Raw genomic sequence first — 19148 nt, 5'->3', positions numbered from 1 at the left:
ATGCAAAATTTAACAGGTGGAAAACTTGTATCCGGTGCAGATTCGCACTCAAACAGTCATATGATAAAATTACAGCCATGCTATTACTTGAGCGCTTTTTTTTTTTTTTTTTTTGATAAAAATAGAGGTGGGAGAGGCCGCCAATAACACACCATCACAAATTTTAACATATTGAACTATAGCATGGGCAACAGAAGTTCTAGACTTCTAGATCCATATACAAACTTAACTAAAGATAACTGTTTCACTATTGCTTGAGCTTGATCCAGTAACTCTTTTAGTTGATCTTCTAAAAGAGTTTCTAGGTGTTGAGGCTTGAGATTAAGTTGTTTTGCAATATTTTACTGGGAAAAATAAATGACTGAAAGAAGAAAAAGAGTGACATTGGTAGGTATGCTCGGATGCACATGCACCTTTCAAACCCTAGAAAAGCCCTGAGTTGGGCCAGAAAATTTGAGAATTCAGTTTAAGCCTTCATGTTCCCATGTCTTTCACTCTCTGCTTACCTCTCTAACCTGGCTTCCTAATGGAAATTGGTTCTCCTTGTCCAGCATGAACATAATTACACACTTTATTTCATCAATTATTCTTGCTATGTTCTTATCATACTTTGAAGCAAATAATGAGTTCCCTACCAACATGAACAGAATTATTACAATCTCTTTATGAAATGCAAAAGCAGAAAAATCTAAACTAGGGAACAGTGACGAGTTTACTCAATTTCCTGGCCAGATCTCTGTAATAAAACAACTGCAAGAGTCACTGCTGAGGCGTAGACTGAAGTAGGAACCCTTTGCACCACCCTCCCAACACCTGGGACACCCTCAGTTGCCCTCTTCGTCATCAATGCTACTGCTGGTGCTACAAGAAAGGCAATGATCAAATTCTGATTAATCACATTAACCGTGTCTTTAGTCAATTTCTGAATAAAGCCAGCAAATTCTTCCCTATCAAGTTCCCCATCAAGGTTGAGATCATATGTCTGCACAAAAATCAGTTACAATTAAGTTTTAAGGTTTTTAAATACCAAGGCTTCAATTGATTGCATGTAAAATAAAGGAAAATGGCTATGGAAAATAAGTACTTTCCAAAAAAAGAAAAAATAGAGGAAATTGGCAAAAGCGACACTCCTAATTTCCACACATCTTTTTCAAACGTATATTTCACAACCAATCAGGATTAATTTTTTGATGAATTGAGTACCTTAAACCATTCAGGGTTAATTTCCAAGTAAAACTATAACACCAGGAAAATCACATAAGTGATATGTTTTCCTACTGAATATCATTTTCCAAGGAAATCATTTGTTTTCCCTTGTTTTACATGCAATAAGATGCAAGCTAAAAATAATATCCTTGTTTTTTTCCACTTTTAGAACCATGCATGTTAGCGAGGGCAACTCTTCCTGTTTGTAGACACTGGAATGGCATGAAATGAGATGAAATGAGATGCACTATTTAATGCAACTTCATAGCAAAGGTCTAAGGCCAAGACCTGACCAAATTAGATCTAATCATTTGATGCATCACATTCATTTGAACGTTTGAAACAAGTAGTTGCACATAGACGAAAAATCGCTATACTCTAAAAAGTGAGAATCATCTGACAGTTCTGCTCATAAAATATCTCCAAATAAGATGTGTCAATGGCAATATGATACAACAATATGGATAAAGAACTTATTCTCACCCTCCTGTTTAATCCACACAGATGAGGAAAATAGTCCCTCTTAATTAACCACCAGCTCAGTCATGAAAATGAAACTAGCCTCTGAGAAGCTCTTTATATATGGCACCGACATATGCACAAGGACAGTAAATTTCAGGGAAAAAACCTCTGCTCATGAAATCTCAAATAGGATATATGCATGAGGTATCCAAACCAACTTAATAACACTTATATAACAAAAGCAAACTGACCAGTGATCAGATGTCCCCAATATTGGGATAAGTGTTCTTGGCAACCCAGGCCTTAATAGTGTGGGAAAAATGGCACAGCTGGACAAGGTGTTAGATACGGAATTTACACCAAAAATCAAAGTACACAATATAGCACCCTTGTACAGGTATCTGGGTATCAGTGGTGGGAAGAGCTTTTAGGAGCCAGAAGGAATGGTCATTTTGAGTGCTATTGAACAGGGGAACTTGTTAAGAGCTGAAATCCCTTGTGTACTGCAAGGCATGAAAATTGGTTTCTCCTTGGGCCTAGGTCAGCTACTTATAGAGGGAAACTATGAAGTCATTATGGAATGGATGGGTTTCAAATCTGGTGGGTTGACTCTTTGACATTAAATTAGAACTGCAGGGGCTTTGCCTTCTAGGATGAGTGTTGAGTCACTTATATAGGTCCCCTACATCAGACAATGGTCTTGTAGATTCATTAGCCAGAGTGCAAGGTCATCATTTGTATTGGAAAATGTGGGCCCAGGGGGTTTAAGTATGTTTTATCCGTTATACCCTTGTAGTTATTGTATATCAATCCCAGTATCATTGTCTCCCTCTTCTACATAGTTCCTGGAAATAGGGGTTCCCCTTTGTACTTTTTTTCTGGATCAATTATTTGAAAAAAAAAAGACTCAGATAATTGTTATTGATCCAGAAAAAATGAATGTCCAATGTGAGTTTTTACACGGAGACTCCACCAAGGAAGATTAGAGGTGATATCCTCTGTCTCTAGAGGATCCAACTGCTTGTTCCCTCCTGGGTCCCTACAATAAAACCATTTTTGCAAAGCTCTCCATCCTAATGACCAACTTTAGTTCTCTTGGAGACTCCTTTTTACAAAGAGAAGCAATATTCAAAGTATAGACATGAGAGGAGGTAAATCAATTGAGTTCTCTGTTGCTTTTGTAATTGATTTTTCAGGTGCTTATGCAATATCAACAAAACAGCACTAACACTAGGGATGACCATAGGCTGGGCCTGGGCCAGGTTTTTACAGGGTAATAACAGCATTTAGGGCTGCCTGGGTTGGGCATCCAGGATTTCTTGTATAAATTAATAGAACTATATTTTTGAAAATAATATGTCAATTTAATTTATAATAAAAAGTACGTAACATATATATAAAAAATTATATACATATATCATTAATATATACTGTTAGAGTTAGCCGAATAAGGGTAGATTAGTCATCTCACCTTGGTTAAGTTATTAGCTTATGTGACAGTCTTATTAGAGGTCCTCTGTCCCATACTTAAGTAGGGGCAGTTTAGTCCTTGTACATTTAATTAGAAGCCTAATCACTATTAAGAGGTCGACTGATAGGGTTTAGCTATCAAGTTCGACAAGTTTTTCATCTTCTTCTTCTTCTCTTCTCTTTCTTTTTCTCCTTACTGGTTCGGACTACAGTAGCTACAGTAGCTACAGTAGCTACAGTAAAAACATGGTATCAGTTCGTGACCTGTTTCAGTTCGTGCTTCAGTTCTCTCCTTTTCTTCTCTGGGCTGTCAATGGAGAAAAGTGATTCGTCCCAGGCCTGAAACATCACAGTTTTTTTCTGGTGCACAGAACCTTCTTTCCTAAGAAAACAACTTCAGCAGTGAATGGTTGGCTGAAGCCCTCAAACGAAGGTTGGTTATCTCTCCTCTGTGTGCTGTTGGTATTTCTGGGTTGAAAATCTTCAAGAACTTGAGAGGACTGATCAGAACCTAGAAAACTAAGTTGGTTGTTGCCCTGGTTCTTGGAAAAAATTCCAAGAACAGGCTGTGTTTACAGTGACCAAATGGTGTAAGGGCTGCTACTATAGGTGGCCGAATGGTGCAAGGTGTAATGCAATGGTACTAGTTGAGTTTTCTAGGTGGCCGAATGGTCAGTGATCCCGTTCCGGGTGTTCCTGTTGGAGTTGACTCGTCATCTCATCCAGTGCAGATCCCTACTGAACGACCACCAATTCGGCAAGTGTATACACGTCGAACGACACCGGCCCCTCCTCCAGCTTCTACCTTGTCCGCAGATCCTGTCGTTGCTCCTGTTGCTGAACCTTTAGGACTTGACCTACCCATTGCCTTACGGAAAGGTAAACGTAGTTTTACTCTCCATCCCATTTCCAATTTTGTTTCAGTATCTCGCCTTTCCGCCTCACATCGCCAATTTGTTTCACTATTGTCATCTATTTCCATACCTAACAATGTCCAAGAGGCTCTTAGTTCACCTGGGTGGAGGCAGGCAATGGAGGAGGAACACTCTGCTCTTCAACATACTCACACGTGGGAGCTCACTACTCTTCCCTCTGGTAAGCATGTTGTGGGTTGTAAATGGGTGTATACTGTTAAATACTTGCCAGATGGTAGTGTGGAGCGCCTGAAAGCCAGACTTGTTGCTAAAGGGTATTCATAGTTGTATGGAGTGGACTATATGGAGACCTTCTCTCCAGTGGCTAAGATTAGCTCTGTCCGTGTGTTAATTTCCCTGGCAGTTATGTATGATTGGCCCTTATTTCAACTTGACATAAAAAATGCCTTCCTTCATGTTGACCTTATAGAGGAGGTATATATGGAGCAACCACCTGGGTTTGTTGCTCAGGGGGAGGCTGGTAAGGTGTGCAGACTGAAAAAGGCAATTTATGGGTTGAAACAATCGCCTCGTGCTTGGTTCGGGAAGTTTAGTGAAGTGGTGAAGAATTTTGGAATGAAACAATGCCAGGTTGATCACTCAGTGTTCAGCTATGACTCAGAAGCTGGAAAGATTTTATTAGTGGTCTATGTGGATGATATTGTCATAACTGGCAGTGACAAATTGGGGATCGACAAACTCAAGGTCTTTATGCAAAATCATTTTCAAACAAAAGACCTTAGGACATTGAAGTATTTCTTGGGTATAGAAGTTGCTAGATCAAGACAAGGTGTAAACCTGTGCCAAAGAAAATATGTTCTCGATCTATTGGACGAAACAGGACTGTTAGGTGCAAAACCGGCTGAGACTCCTATGGAACCAAATGTTAAGTTGAGCGGTGATACAGGGGAAATATTTGATGATCCTGGAAAGTATAGACGACTAGTGGGGAAGTTGAACTATTTGACTATCACAAGACCAGACATCTCCTTTGCAGTCAGTGTGGTGAGTCAATTTATGCAGAACCCTCGTATATCTCACTAGGATGCAGTTCTTAGAATTGTAAGATATTTGAAGGGAGCTCCAGGTCGTGGGCTATTGTATAAACCAGGAGGAAAACTTGAAGTAGTTGGGTACACGGATGCAGATTGGGCGGGCTCTGTGTCTGATAGAAGATCTACTACAGGTTACTGCACATTTCTTGGAGGAAATCTTGTGACGTGGAAGAGTAAAAAACAGATGGTTGTGGCTAGAAGCAGTGCTGAAGCCGAGTACAGAGCCATGGCACACACTACATGTGAATTAGTGTGGTTGAGGAATCTCCTACAAGAAATCGGGTTCCACATGGATAAACCTATGAAGTTGTACTGTGACAATCAAGCTGCGCTCCATATCTCATCCAACCCTGTTTTTCATGAGAGAACAAAGCACATAGAGATTGATTGCCACTTTGTGAGGGAGAAGGTTCTTACTAGAGAGATAAGCACAGAACATGTAAGCTCAGGTGATCAGTGGGCAGATTTGTTTACAAAAGCCTTAAGCTCAGGGAGAGTGAATTATATATGTAACAAGCTGGGATTATATGATATATATTCTCCAACTTGAGGGGGAGTGTTAGAGTTAGCCGAATAAGGGTAGATTAGTCATCTCACCTTGGTTAAGTTATGAGCTTATGTGGCAGTCTTATTAGAGGTTCTTTGTCCCATACTTAAGTAGGGGCAGTTTAGTCCTTGTACATTTAATTAGAAGCCTAATCACTATTAAGAGGTCGACTGATAGGGTTTAGCTATCAAGTTCGACAGTTCTTTCATCTTCTTCTTCTTCTCTTTTCTTTCTTCTTCTCCTTACTGGTTCGGACTACAGTAGCTACAGTAGCTACAGTAAAAACATATACCATATACGTCATATATGATTTATACATACATATCATAACTTCTGGGCCAGGGCAGGCCTACAAGAAAAAATTGAGTATAGTATTGTTTGATCTTTCATGGTAAAAGCATGATAGGAATTATTCAACATCTTAAAGAGATTTGGACAATCAATTCCTTAGTCTTGACATCATTTCAGTTAGAACTCAAACATAAAGTGTTTTTTGGATATCTTTCGAAGGGCTACAAAACCCGTGTTCGCCCATCCCCCAACCCATAACCCCCCAGCCCCAACCTAGGTGCAGGCAAGATTTGATCCCAAGTCTCCGCTACAACCAGCAGGAGACCTTACCAACCCGCTGGGAAAGTAAATAATAAAGTTGATGACCTAGATGTCAGGTATGGGCAAGTAAATAATAACTAACTAATGGATATCAACTAATTATTAAAATTTGAAAGAGTAACACATCTGATAATAGTATGAATACAGAAATCTGGGAAACGATGACCAATGCCTTTCAACAGAGCTACTGAAGCATTACTCTGAATAAGATATTAATAATAAATTCATAAATATCTCCGTATATTTATAAAAGAATTGTCTGCACAACATTACATTTCTGTTTTCCAAAATAAGTAAATACAACGCTTGGGGAAATTGTTTTGAATTGTCCAAGTCAACTTGCATTTATTGAGAAGTAGGTACTTGGTTGAGTCACTACAGTATCAAGACTTTGAGCCAAACATCTTCCAACATTATATGTTGCATGACATACAAATATGATTACATAAGCAATGTCTGAATATAGGTGAACTATATAATTTAAATGAAGTTTGTAAATTTCTAATGATAAAATTGGCAGGAAAGCATTGTATTTGGTGAATCAGCATAGCTTTCATCTAATATAAATCATCCTTCAAAACAAATTCTTTAGTTATTGTTACAAAATGAGCCTATGGTCAACAAAAATCAAAAACAAAATATACTAATAGAACACGATATCCTTAGCTAGTACAGTTAAATAAATAAAGGGATCTGTTAAAGGTTTCTTGAGTATGTGAGAGTACACTAGATTACCATCATCATAGTTCTGATATCAACTTTAGAAGGTGGATCAATGTGGGGACCAGGCAAATGCTTGTTAATGTCACTGCAACAAAATAAACATTTCTCGGTAAGTATTACAGTACCTGAGATGACAAACCAAATGACAATTTTCCTTAAAATGGCTTACTTGTAAACAAGAAGGATTGCAATATACAGGTCTTCAAATGTCAAATTAGCCTTTCCTGACTCATTTTTTAATCGATCAAAAACCCTATCGGATATCTTTTTGAGTTGCTTTTTCCTCCATTCCTTACCTGTTCGAACAGTATGAAAGTTATCAGCTATGAAAAGATGAGATTACATGGATCAATAAAATAACATAGTGGGCATCTTTTCTTTGGTGTGTGTGCCCCAATTATGTTCTAATATTTAGAGGCTTAATATTAAAGGTGTAGAAATTATTTGGATTTAGGGAAAACAAATATTCAATTTGGGTTTAACTACTAATGTTATCGCATTTTGAAGTACATAATGTATTTTCTAATGCACTAGATGCATGCTAACTTATTAGAGGCATCATAACCGATAATCAAGGTCTTACCAATGTTCAAGTATAATTATTATGTGGACATGACACAACATGCAACAAGCACATGAGTATTAAGCAAATAAATCAACAAAAGAAAACTGGAAATTATTTATGATGGATAGAAACTAAAAGTTATAATAGATTGCAAAAAAAAATATACAAATACAGAAATAAATAGAAAAATTATCCAGATCAGGAATAGGTTGACATAGTTCTGCCTAAAATTCTATACAATACAAGGAACTAGAAATTTACCAATTAAATAGAGAGGAAAGTTGGCATAAACATGCACCAAATGTGATTATGCAGAGATCACTAACCACACCTAGCTAATGCTTTTCAACAATTTGTGTTGGACCATCATATGGCAGTTAAGGCTGCAATATGGGCAGACTCAGGTTGAGTGTTTGCTAAAATTTGAATAGGCCCAATGCTGTGTAAATTCAAGTCAGGTACCTGACCTGCATACCTAATGGCATTTCAATATTGTCTTCATTTAATTTTTGTCCACACTTTGAAGAAAAATCATATCCCCAAGTCTATAAAACAACTTGACTAGATTTTCTCATGCCTATAACATTGATCGAAACATTTACCACCACTTCTGACTCACTCAATTGCAACTGATTATATGCTCCTGAAGATCTAAAAAACGCCATTACCCAATGTTGGTCCAAGCTATCAGAGGTCTTGGGAGGGGTGGAATGGATAATGGACCTATCCTTTGGAATTTTTCTTCTTTTCTTGCACAAAGTGGCTACTCTCATACTTGAACCTGCACTCTTACGCTTGTCAGGCTGAGATATATAAAACTAATTTTAGGCCATCGAGATCTCCCATATGAGATCTGATGAGGGATGATTTGGCCCTCTAGTGACATTACACTACATGGCATTCCAGAACCGTTGCATGGCACCTCAGCGCCATGTAGGCAATGACTTCACCTTTATCAGAGTGGAGTCTACCTTGAATACACCTCGGACACACCTCGCACACCTTAAGTATCCTGACACCACCTCAGCAGGCCGACTTGCGGACACCTTGATAGGATTAGGTTGGCGACCTCAGAACTAAGGCAGGGGCCTTGACACGAGGGGTGACCTCTCGCCACCAACCCGATTGAGACCCGGTTGGCGACTTAATGGCATGGCGACGGAGCTGATTCCCACTCCACTCGCTTTCGGAGGCAACCGGATAAGCTTTCTCGCTTTATGCAGAAGTCGTCTCTGAATGTGAAACCAAGGTTCTACCGGTGTATTGGGCAGTATTGGTATTGTTTTTTTTTTTATTTTTTTGTACTTTTTTTTCAAATCCGGTTCAGGGGGCTGGTTTAAGGTTCCTCTACCCCCTGAATCGGTCAAAACCCCGATACACTCTCTGTAGGGGCGTATCGGGGTTGTCCCGATACGGGCCGATACGTAACGATTTTTTGAACCTTGTGTGAAACTACCTCTGAGCGAGGCGGATCGATAAGCTGCATCCTCCGAGAGATCTCAGGCGCGCTATGTGAAGTCTACGGCAACCTGTGCCTATATTAAGGCACCCCATTGATCAGAGAAGGTACATGCGATTTAGCTCTTACAATTCTCAAGTTCTCTGAAAGCTCCTCGTTAACTTAAGCATCGGAGTGCCACCCTAGGTACTTTGACTGTCTTCTTGCAGCTCAGCTAGCTGACCTCGTTAGACAAGCCCGAGCTGTGCTCTAGTAGGGAGCACCAAATCTTGCACCATCAAGATCCATAGAATCATGGGTCTTGACCACTGTTTATAGAACAAATGTCCAAGTCTACAAATATCAATCAGAGATGCTATTCTTATCTTTGTTCAGAACTCAGACTCCATATTTATCCGTTTAGGTTTATAAGTAGAGAGAGATCAAAGGAGAATATAGGCCTAGAAAGTGAGCCAATATTACAAAGTATTTTACAAGAAAAAAGGATTAAATAATTCGAAATTTGCAACAGAATATGTTGGAAAAAGTCGAAAATAGTTGTATGCTTTTAATCATTCCCACACATTTGGACTTCAACTTCTGAAACAAAAGAACCACTAAATCCAATAAAAGCAGTCAGACAACCTCCAGAAAAACAAAAATTATCATAGCAAGTAAAATCCAGAATCAGAGAAAAAAAGGCGAGGAATCTGAGAAAAAAAATCTAAGTGTTCATTTTTTTTGTTCCATAAAGTGGCGGTCAAAGAAAAAGGATTCTATCTGTGTTTGGTTTGAAGGAAAAAGTAGGGAAAAGAAGGGAAAGTTAGGAAAACCTTTACAAACCTTGTATAGGGTTCCCTGCCTTTCCCTTCCTTTCCCTACCTTTTCCTTCAAACCAAACAGAGCCTTAAATCACAGTATCACATAACTCGCAGAATCTAATTCCAATACCAACTTTATTGAAAAAAAAGAAAAAAATCAGAAAAAAGCCCTCTCCACCCCCAACCACCGGCGCCGAAAGAGAAGAATTACATATCCCAAAGTTATTATTGCATTCGGAATCAGCAAGCACAGGCAAACGAATGTTTTAGATTCAGAATTAGTGGAACCAAAAAAGCAGAACAACGAAATCACTCAACGTGAATCCTTTCAGAGGAGATCAGCAATAATAGAAAGTCTACCAACAGTTTCACAGAGTGCTACAGAACTTGAAACTATAGTAGAGAATACAAACAAAAGTTTGAAACTTACCTTGAATTCCTTCTTGAATGGTACCGAAGACCTGTCCCATTGGCGTCAGATAAAGGGCGAACCAGCTGAATACAAACCCGTGAACGTGTTCAACCTGCGAATTGCGAAACTCGAAACCCTCGAAACCGAATTGAAGAAGACGAAGAATGAATCAATGAAAAATCACAAGAATGATAACTAACCTTGCAATCTTCGAACTTTCAGCTAGAAGCTACAACCTGCTAGTGGTGGAGTGTGATTCGTCGGGTATTTCGAGTAAGCTATTTTCTGATACTCTGACACGTGGGTTTTCAGATTTTTTTAACCGTTCATGACGAACACCTACCGTTGACCAATCGGGAAGAGAAAAATATCTGAATTATAAGTCGAATCCAGCGGATTTTAAGCCTTCAATTGATCAATTCCACGTTTTTGCAGAATTGCAGAGGAACCGAAATTAAATTCCGATTCCATTTCCATTTCCCACACCCACGGTTCAAACTTCCAAGCCCAACCCTCGAGGCTTGTAACTACCGGGGTTGCTCTTGCTCATGCAAACGGGGGTATTATTAGGTCCGACTCAGAACTCCCAGCACAACTCAGTGATTAAACATTTTAAGGGTCCGTTTGGTCTGCAGTTGCAACCGAATTTGGAATGATATATTCCCTTACCTTATGTGGGATGTTCATTATATGGTCTAGAGCCAAACTGGATCGAACCAAACCATAATTGGCGGTTTGGTCTGGTTTGGTCCTAAAAAGGTTTGATTTGATCTGAGAATTCCTCGAACCGTAATTTTTTTATTTGGTTTTGTTTTCTGAATTTTAGAAATTAGACCAAACTGTAAAACATATTAAAGCGAATTATTAATAATATATTTAATTAATTTATATAAGTATATATAAGACAAATGTTTAAACATATGTAGGTACATATTCATTTAATGTTTTATACATGTAATTTGATGCCCAAGGAGTTTTTTGTGTTTGAGAAAATGTGAATGTGATTAATATAATAGTAATAAGTGACACTTGTTAATATTTTAATTTAATATTTGATATTATGTAGGTATATATATGTTATCTGGGCTTTCTAATTGGGTTGAGCCCAACAGAATGGCCCAAAGAAATTGGACCAAACTGTTGGGAACAGTTTTGGTCAAATTTGGTTTCTATACTAAAATGGTTTAATTTGAGAATTCTCAATTCATAATTTATTGGTTTGGTTCGAGATTTTTCTCCAAACCAGACCAAATTGGACTGTGAAATCCTACCTTACCTGTTTGGTTCTGATGGGAGTTGAAATTGGAATTAACTGTAATGGATTCTCATTCCCAAGGGAGAGGGAATGCCACTCTACCAGGAATGGGAATGAAATTCTAATTCTACACAACCAAACAATTGGACCATTTTATTTCCGATTCCAGATTCCTATTCCCATGAACCAAGCGGACCCTAAGATATGGTGAATTTTAAGAATTTTAAATGATAGAATAGGATATGATATGGCATATCCCTTGACAAAAGATCAGAAACAAATATTAAAGAAACAATAGAGTTTAAGTTCATTGAGAGTACTATTGATATGGATAATTTGAACCTTGGGTGGAAGTAATAAGAAATGATTTAAGTGTCAATAATTTAACGATGAATCAAGATTCATGTAAATATATGTATGTATGTAAATATAACATATTGTATGAATGTAAGTTTATGTATGTATGAATGTGACATCGGAGGGATGAAACAAGATTCATGTAGCAAACTCCATATAAATGAGACAAGGTTTACATGATGTATGTAAATATATGTATGCATGCATCTAAATTTGTATGCATCAATGCTTTTCCAAAAAGAAAATGTATGCATCAACAATTTTAAGTTCAAATTTGATCAAGAAAACAAGTTTAAAGGCAATTTTTTTAATGATAAACAGCATTTTCAACTTATCATTTATCCATATGGTGGAACTGTTCCAGCCATCACCCCACAATAATTTTGGATAAAAAATCCCTAAACTTAGTAAGCCAAAATCAATTCACATGTACCTACATATAAGGGGAACCCATGAAATTATGTGTTTATGAATGTATCATATTATCCAAGAAAAATTATATATATATATATATATATATATGTGTGTGTATGTAATTATTTGTAAATGCATATATGCATATAGAAAAAATCTATGATGCCAAAAACACATACTACTAGAAAGACTTTGACCAATCAAACCCCCTTTGAATTCTGATGAAAATCCACTTGATTGATTACAACTTTTATGATGTTAGTTGATTGGTTATAAGTTTTCACGTATAATGTCTAGCATCATAGTTGAACCATGTATATAATACATATTCATAAGGCCATCATGAATTGATCCGTTCTATTTCTCTCTTATTCTTTTTATCAAACTAGCATGATTGGCTAACTCAAATCTAAGATGAGAAATTTTATTTTTAGTAGCGAAAAGAAGTAAAGAAATTGGGGAAACCTAACCAGATCTAAACCCAGGGGTTCAACACCACTACAAGAAATTTGACTTCTAACAACGGACAAAACTGTTGCTAGAAGTCCTTAAAACCATTGCTAGAGACCTATAGCAACGGACTAGCGACAGACACAAAACCAATGCTTCTTCCACCATGGCAGTAGGTTCTAATAACGGTTCATCATGAAACCCGCTGCTAAATGTATCTATAGCAACAGTTCATCATGAAATCCATTGCTAAATGATACCTATTAGCAACGGTTCACCATGAAAACCGTTGCTAAAGACTATTTATAACAATGGTTTTCTTGATAAACCGTTGCTATAAAGAATTAATCTTGAAAAACCAATACTAAAAATTATCTTGCAAAATTATTATTTTCCATTGTAACCATTACTAAAGGCACACTACTCAAATAAACTTTTTATTCAAATTATCAAATGCTATTACAAAGTACATTTATCATTTGTCAAGAATACATGAATAAGTGTCCTCAAAAAAAAATAAAAAACTTCAACGCCTTTCTCCTATGTTCAACCAATAATGGCTGTTTTAATGCTGTACCACTTCCTTTTGAACCTGCAAGAATTAACAAGTAAAGCATGAGTAATATAGGCAGCAAACATCAAATGCCCTTCCCCCCAATAATTTTCTCAAAGAACTACATAAATGCAAAATATTATTCTAATTTGTAAGAGAGGACAGGATAAAAAATGAAGTCATTTGAAGGAACTTAAAGAGTAACTCATATTGCTAAAACCATCACTAAGAAGAGCTTGACAACAATCTCTTAGGTCATGCTTGGTTTCAAAGAAAAAGTAGGAAAATCTATGGCTAACCTAGCATAAGGTTCCCTACCTTTCTTTCAAACCAAAATCAGCCTTATTGAATACAATGTAGTAATACAACAAACTCTAGTGATTCACTCAAGACAACGTAGTCTAAAATAGGAATGTTAGAAAATGGAGGGATCCAATTATGCATCAAAGGTTCCATATATTCAAGAATGTTAGTGAAACAAGGGGACAACACGGATACATCCCACAAAGGTCAGGAAAAGAGAAGATACAAAAAGAAAGAAGATAAAATAAGGAATATCTTGAGTAGAATCTGACAACCCTAATATATTCCTAATACTAATGGTCCAGCCATGTACTGGAGTTTCATTATGAAGAAATCAAGTGGGTCCCTCAGTTTCCAAAACAACTTTCTTTTTCCAAAAAGAAAAGAAATGGGGCACCTGAAACAACTGTCAATAAACAATAAGATCATTTTGGATTTTGATCTGAGAATAGTTTGACACTAGGTAACAAGGTGGAGATCCATGGGCCTAGGTCTAACAGCATCAGAAAACCCAATTTTACAAGGGCAACAAATGATCATTTTATCCAGAATTAGAATTAAAATCTCATCCAGTTGGCAGAAAAAAGAATTAAAAGAAACACCACAACAACCCAAACCAATAGCCTCACCTGTTCCTAATTACCCTTGCTTGTAGCAATCAAGGGAAGCTTAGCAACTTTCCATCCAACAATATGAAGAATTCTAGCCGAAACTACGAATAAGCTAAAAAGGTACAAGAAAAAGACATGAGAAAAGCTTAAAATGAATTATTGCCAAAACCACAACTAAAAATAAATTCTTACTTAATTGTTAATATAAAGTAATGAGTTCTGATAATAGTTAATTCCAGATAGACCATTGGATCCTGTTTCAGTTTTCTCGATTACTTATCATATTTTCCTCTTTTACATAGGTAGAACAAAATCTGATTTCAATAACCCATAACACTGGGTGAAAATTGTCCAATTCATAGTATTTATTATCCTAAATTGTAAACACAATACACATCTACCAAAGAATACAATAATCTAAGCATAGAAAATACTTATGCCTCGATCATGGGTTTATCATGCATGAGAATTACCATATAACAATCTGTAATTTAGTCAATAGTCTAATGCTGATTATCGTTAAAGATAATAATATTTTAGCACAATTTAACAAACTACCAAATCTAAGGGTTTAAGTATAATATTTCAGTATAAACCCCCCCCGACTGTAAAATCAATACGTGTAAATTTCTGAAGCTCAAAATTCAGCATAACATAGAGATAAAAACAAAATGGCTACCAGTAAAAACATTAGAGAAACAGAAAACAAGTAGAAAATGTCTAACAAGATACAAAGGAAAGTATCTTTGCTCACCCATAAACCATGGATGGAATAAGGTCACACAACCTGTTGTTGAATGAACCATAGGATTTCATTGCTAATAAAGGCATAACATTTAAATCAATTGTTTTCTAGATGGAATTCATCTTGCTTAGTTTCATTAGGTGAAAGAAAACACATTAATCGTTTTCTAGATTTAGCAAAGGCACAAGCAAACATATGAAGACACACAGAAACATGCACCTACTGTTATTAATGACATAATGAATTTATACCAGTCTTAACCAGAGTGATAGGGATGTAGGGCAGAAGATCTACAGCTAGAGGATGGAAGGAAAACAAAGATATTTATGCTATTTCCTTTTTAGTCTGAAAAACCACCCCTTGTCAAGGAACCTCCAATAGCCCAGTTATATCTTCATGATAGTATCATGGGCAACCAAGGTCCATCTAGAGAAGTGGACTTTCAAAAATTTAAAGATATATGGGCACTATACTCATGTCTAATAGGATGGCCGACTCTACAAGGGCATAAGTAATTGTTGTACTACAGAGCATTCAACTAGCCAAGTCCATGAACTATAAGAACTTGGACTACTAAAGGAGGCTCACATGTTGTCATATGATGGCAAAATGTAGTCCTGGTTGTTGAAGGACTGTTTGGCTGCATTGAGAGATTGATAATGTCCACGCCATCCTGAACAACCTGTTTATGTGACCATTAAACAAGCAATTAAACAACAAAAAATGAGAAAGTATTAAGCAGAAGTAGCAAGTTGATAGGAACCATGAATTGCATCATTGTTCCAGAAAGAGAAGGCTTAGAGGTTGGAATTAATTTTCACTGTTTAAATTGTTGGACATTATATACTTCTGTTTTGATAATACAATGAATCTTGTTATCTATCAAAAAAAGCATTGAAATATAGTTGAACAATAGTACAAATGCATTCAATAAAATGTGAATGCAATATGACCAATTCAACCATCCAACTCTAGAAAATTATTAGTTGCATCACAATTAAGATAAATGAACTTAAATCTTAACCATGAGGTATAGATTTCAAATTTGGTAAAGAACAAATGTAAATGACCACATGATCAAAAGTAGTGGACGATTCTGAGCATTCATTGAATAAGGAGCAGATATCATTATGCAGTAGCATTTCTCTTCTAGTTAGATGATATTTTATCAATCTGCTGCTATACTCTATTTTACCATGACACAGTACACGAGGACTGCAAACAAGTCCCATATTTGGTTCCATTTCAATGCTCCAAAGAGCAGAAAGCTGAAGTTTGTTGCAGTAGTAAGAAACCCATCACTGTAGTAGTAAGCCTATGGCACATTCTAGCAGAACTAGTCACAAGCTCCAGATATCACTCTTGTAGCCATATTCGTTTCCAACTATTCTTTGGTTGTGGAACACAAATTCTAAATAAGCAACCTTTACTAGATAGCAGTACTTATTTACCAGTAGCACCACAAAAATGCAGAAATATCCTACAAAAAAAAGGAGTAATTGTTGCCCATGAATATGAGTAGATGTACTAATAAACATGTAGCTGTATGTGCCAAGAAAAGTATTTACCAGTCCAGAGGTGCTTGACAATGTAGCACTCACACCAAAGTTAGTTATCTTGACTTCTCTATGATTTATTAACAAATTAGAAGGCTTCAAGTCCCTGTGGATTATGTGCTTGTCATGATGAAGATACAACAAACACTAGAGCACCTGCATGTATGAACCTACAGTTCAACTAGAAGAAACTAACTACATGAATCTATAAGTCAAAGACTCAAGGAAGAAACAAACAATACTAACCTGTTTACAGATGGTGGCAAGATATGGCTCTGGAATTACTTTGACTTTCTTAAGAAAATCTGCTAGAGAACCACCACCCATATCCAAGACAATTAATATGCCAACGTTATAATAGAAAGATTGGTAACAGACAACCACATATGGACATTGAGCTGACAATCTGTTTTAAGTCTTACCAAGAACCATCATCCTGTACAATCTGTTTGCAATTATGCTCCTGGATGTTCATTTGGATAACCTAGACCAGATTTGATGGATAGGAAACTGAATTAGTTGGTGGATCGGAAACTAAAAGATGCATATACTGCTATAAATGGTCAGATCATTTCATTAATCCTTCTTTTTTGTTTTCAAAGGCCAAATAAATTGTTAATAGGACCCACTAGCAGTTCGGCCCAGTTCGGCCCACCTCTGATGACAAGGGAAATCAGATTCAAAGACAAATATGAGGCTCAACACAGAAACCATCAAGAAATCCAAAATGTAGGAATGACCATTCAGTTGACTAATAGTATCATATGCATTGCTAAAAATCTAGCCCATGCATTTGTGCAAATAAAAAGCAAATAATCATCATCATTAAAGCCTTGTCCCAACTATTCTAATTTCTAAAAGCATATATCAACAAAAAAGTATAGATTCCAAAGCCCATGCATCATGGTTTCCAGCAAAAAATTAATTTCAATCAATACATAACTTGTGGAACTATAACATCTTTCAGGGCATTATACCAACGGTTAGGTTCCAGGTTCAAATTTTTAAGTACTAAACTTTATTTTGATTTAGATACGAGTCCAGGAGCTAGGATCCAAGCCTGATACTCAACCAATCAACCACATGCTTTTTCAGAACCTCAGGGGATTGGTGGAAGACAAGAAAACACAAAAATCAACCTAAAACCCTAAACGTCAAAGAAATCTGAAGAGAGATATGGTCAGAGATTGAAAACCGTTGAAGAGAAAGCCGCTAGAGAGAGATAATATACTCATCTGAGAAAACCTAGACCAGACTCCTCTGTCCAAAGCTTTAGCCTTTAAGGTTTCGGTGGACTTTCAAACAGTTTGTGGAGAAAAGGAGTTCATCCAAATTGTCAGGCCGATCTTCTTAAGTCTTCTCCGCCAATGAGACTTCGTTCAAAACTAAAAGAAATGGATAGGAAACCCTAACCACAGTGAGATCTGAGGCGTAGCAAGGTATTGAAGTAAATCCAACAAGAAAATTACGGAAAAAATAGAGGAAACCACAAGGAAATCTAACGAAATTTGATGAAAAAAAAAAAGGAAAATAAGATGATAGATCTTCCGTGAACACACCGTCTTCTGTCGTAGCTTACTCGATTTTGCTAAAGCACTTCTACTTGCACCCTGCAATATATGAGAGAGAGAAAGAGAGAATATGGAGTAGCAGAGGGTGGTCGATGATGTCAGAAAAAGAAGGGAGCATGGAGTTTGGGGAGAGGGAGAGAAGGAGATCGAATTAGCTCAAGATGAGGGAAGGAGATGGATACAAAGAGATTAGCCATAGAGGGAAATTTGATTTTTGCTCTCGCGCCTATATGTTGGTAGCAACGGTGGATTGGGTGTCAGTTGCTATAAACAATAAATAGCCATGGACAGAGATACGGTTTGTGTCCGTGGCTTACATATTGCTATGGTTTTTAACCACGGTTTGTGTCCGTCTCCGTAGCGATATTTCTACCGAAAAATAGATAACATATAGCTACGGTTTTATCTGACCGTGGCTAGAAATCCGTTGCTAGATCCTACTTTTCTTGTAAGAACTCATGTTGGGTTAGGGTTAACCTTAACTCGAACTTAACCTGCCCTGACTTTCACCCTTAGTATTAAACAGTAAGACTCAAGTAGAAATTACCTAAGAGTTTAAAGTTAGGGTAAAATACAGAGATATTTTGGGGTAGTAACACTCAGGTGCCCTAACTTTCATTAGTGACAAAGAGCTATCCCCTAAACAACCTAATTTTTTCTTTATATATACCTACATATGCTGCATGTGCATATATACCAATAGATATTCCTTATCACAATCATGTAGATTTTCTAGAGAAATTTTGACCATTTTATTTCAAAGATTTTAAGAAGCCACATAGGTGATGTTTGGCATTGATGCTGATTTTCCAAAAATTGGCACCACATCAAAGTCACGTGGGACAAAGAAGAATCAGTGATTTTCAATCTGTTCGGTTGGTCGATTTTTGCAATTTTTGGGAAATCAGAAGAAAACATTCATGAAATCAGCCCATCTTGAGGGATCACCGTTTTTAGTGATTCGCCAATTTTTAGGTGACTCCGGATTTTGGAAGATGACATGGCTCCAAGAAAAGGATGATTTCAAAGAAAAATAATCACCCTTGAAAATCAATACCAAACAACCATTTTTAGTGGTTTTTCAAAAATCACCAATTTCTGAATAATG

General features: G+C 36.9%; 1 protein-coding gene and 1 long non-coding RNA gene across 7 annotated transcripts; both read right to left on the bottom strand.

Moving 5' to 3' along the window:
- Nucleotides 1–553: 553 nt before the first annotated feature.
- On the bottom strand, nucleotides 554–10890 carry LOC148867258 (Calcium-binding EF hand family protein). 2 transcript variants are annotated; one of them, XM_088978779.1, is made up of 5 exons: nucleotides 10426–10890; nucleotides 10244–10337; nucleotides 7159–7285; nucleotides 7002–7074; nucleotides 554–982 (listed from the first exon to the last, which is right to left on the bottom strand). In XM_088978779.1, the coding sequence occupies exons 2-5, from the start codon at nucleotides 10281–10283 to the stop codon at nucleotides 713–715; spliced, it is 510 nt and encodes a 169-aa protein (XP_088834905.1). In that variant the 5' UTR covers nucleotides 10284–10337; nucleotides 10426–10890; the 3' UTR covers nucleotides 554–712. The 2 variants fall into 2 exon arrangements, with proteins under 2 accessions (XP_088834905.1, XP_088834906.1); XM_088978780.1 differs by having other exon boundaries at nucleotides 10244–10308; nucleotides 10426–10856.
- A 2221-nt stretch (nucleotides 10891–13111) lies between these two features.
- Nucleotides 13112–18329, bottom strand: LOC148867257 (uncharacterized). Of its 5 annotated transcripts, XR_016109218.1 has the most exons (9): nucleotides 18029–18287; nucleotides 17701–17854; nucleotides 16892–16953; nucleotides 16716–16774; nucleotides 16482–16625; nucleotides 16109–16393; nucleotides 15502–15595; nucleotides 14187–14280; nucleotides 13112–13293 (listed from the first exon to the last, which is right to left on the bottom strand). It is a non-coding gene; the product is annotated as an uncharacterized LOC148867257 (long non-coding RNA). The 5 variants fall into 5 exon arrangements; XR_016109220.1 differs by lacking the exon at nucleotides 16109–16393 and having other exon boundaries at nucleotides 16716–16777; nucleotides 18029–18329; XR_016109217.1 differs by lacking the exon at nucleotides 16109–16393.
- Between the last annotated feature and the right edge of the window lie 819 nt (nucleotides 18330–19148).

Source organism: Nelumbo lutea, chromosome 3 (assembly GCF_056320005.1).
Source record: "Nelumbo lutea isolate HS-2025 chromosome 3, American lotus-T2T, whole genome shotgun sequence".
Taxonomy (NCBI): Eukaryota; Viridiplantae; Streptophyta; class Magnoliopsida; order Proteales; family Nelumbonaceae; genus Nelumbo; species Nelumbo lutea.
This window is presented reverse-complemented; position numbering and strand designations above follow the sequence as displayed.